The 1869-nt window shown below is 37.2% G+C and overlaps 1 protein-coding gene across 1 annotated transcript in view; it reads left to right on the top strand.

Annotated features, from left to right (window-relative positions):
• The window catches only part of LOC106799611 (uncharacterized), an 8736-nt gene extending 7435 nt beyond the window's left edge, over positions 1-1301 (top strand). The window contains exon 4 of the mRNA XM_041017780.1: positions 1293-1301. Within this exon, the coding sequence (XP_040873714.1) occupies positions 1293-1301 (9 nt within the window). The remainder of the gene's footprint in view (positions 1-1292) is intronic.
• The last annotated feature ends 568 nt before the right edge of the window (positions 1302-1869 follow it).

Below are 1869 nucleotides of genomic sequence, written 5' to 3' on the forward strand. Positions count from 1 at the left end.
TCTCGGTGGGTCGAAACCCGAAAGGGCGACCCAGGCAAAAGTTAGAGACATCAAACAGAAAAATAATTAGCCTGATAGGTCGAAAACCCGAAAGGGCGATCTATGCAAAATTTAAGGACCAAAAGACAAAGTAACTGCATTGAGATGATCTTTGTTCATTTGAGGCACAATGGAATGTCAAGGAGACCCTGAATCTGAAGCATCCAAACAGTGGGATTCAAGGTTGTCAGAGGGAACAACGGTTATTGTGTTCAATGAACCTTCGATTTATATTTACCATTTTCCAAACTTTGTAAGATCAGTGGAGCCATGCCATTGGCAGGTCACCACTCTTTCAAATAAATTTGAGCCTGTTGCCTTTCATTTGGAATTCTCATTTATTCAGCTTATAAAACCTTTCCTTTTTTTTATGGTAGCATTTGAAACAAAATATTTCTCAAAATCATAAATTTTCTTTCATATCTTTTTTTGAGAAGCACAAACAACAAAACACTTTTTCTTTGAACTCGTGAATAGATGAAGGGTGTGTCAACAGCTATCCTGAGAATGGATAAACCTTGCAGGTTGCACGTGGTCAATTGCTTTTTTTTTTTTTTTTTTTTAAATAATAATAATAATAATAATAATAATAATAATAAGCATGACCACAGAAGCATTAGCTCTTCTACCATGTTTTTTGGATTGGCACGTTCTCCCAAGAAATGTTTATTCCCCATCGGTTGCTGCATACGCCGGGCTTTACTCCGTCACTATTTTGATACACCCTGGTGGCATCATCCCCATTGAAGATTGCCGAGTGTTTGTGATGCGACGTCGGGTCACTTTCCATCTTACCTGTCCAATCTTGTTCCATCAAATTTATCATTCACATAATCATACAAGTTAATCCTCCATACAGTCATACAAGTCGGGTCGTTATTCAGGCATTCATACGTTCATGCGTATACACATTCATGCATGTACAATAAAGACAATATCATGCGTACATGGCTGCATTAACCATCATGAGTCTTGCTTCAATCATCTTTTCATTTCAATCAATCATGAATAATTTGTAATCTTCTATTTCCCCAAGTGTCATCCCCAATGGGTCTGATCCAAAGGTGTCACCCTCTCTCCGCCAAGTGGCAATTTCTTTAATGAACAGCTTGTGCATCATTTGCCTCTGTTTCATGTCATCAGTTGATTAGTTCAGCAATAACCTGAACAGTTGACATTTATCTTTGCTTCTTGTCAGTTGATTAGTTCAGCAATAACCTGAACAGTTGATATTTATCTTTGTTTTTGGTCAGATTGACTAGTTCGGCAATAACCTGAACAGTTGACATTTATCTTTGCTTCTTGTCAGTTGATTAGTTCAGCAATAACCTGAACAGTTGACATTTATCTTTGTTTCTTGTCAGTTGATTAGTTCAGCAATAACCTGAACAGTTGACATTTATCTTTGCTTCTTGTCAGTTGATTAGTTCAGCAATAACCTGAACAGTTGACATTTATCTTTGTTTCTTGTCAGTTGATTAGTTCAGCAATAACCTGAACAGTTGACATTTATCTTTGTTTTTTGTCAGTTGACTAGTTCGGCAATAACCTGAACAGTTGACATTTATCTTTGCTTCTTGTCAGTTGATTAGTTCAGCAATAACCTGAACAGTTGACATTTATCTTTGTTTTTTGTCAGTTGACTAGTTCGGCAATAACTTGAACAGTTGATATTTATCTTTGTTTTTGGTCAGATTGATTAGTTCGGCAATAACCCGAACAGTTGACATTTATCTTCAATTCTGGACAGTTGGCTAGTTCGGCAATAACCCGATCATCTGGCATTTATCTTTGTTCCTTTGTCGTCAGTGGCAGTTCGTCGTCAACCCG

The sequence above is a fragment of the Glycine max genome, chromosome 8 (assembly GCF_000004515.6).
Source record: "Glycine max cultivar Williams 82 chromosome 8, Glycine_max_v4.0, whole genome shotgun sequence".
In the NCBI taxonomy this organism is placed as follows: Eukaryota; Viridiplantae; Streptophyta; class Magnoliopsida; order Fabales; family Fabaceae; genus Glycine; species Glycine max.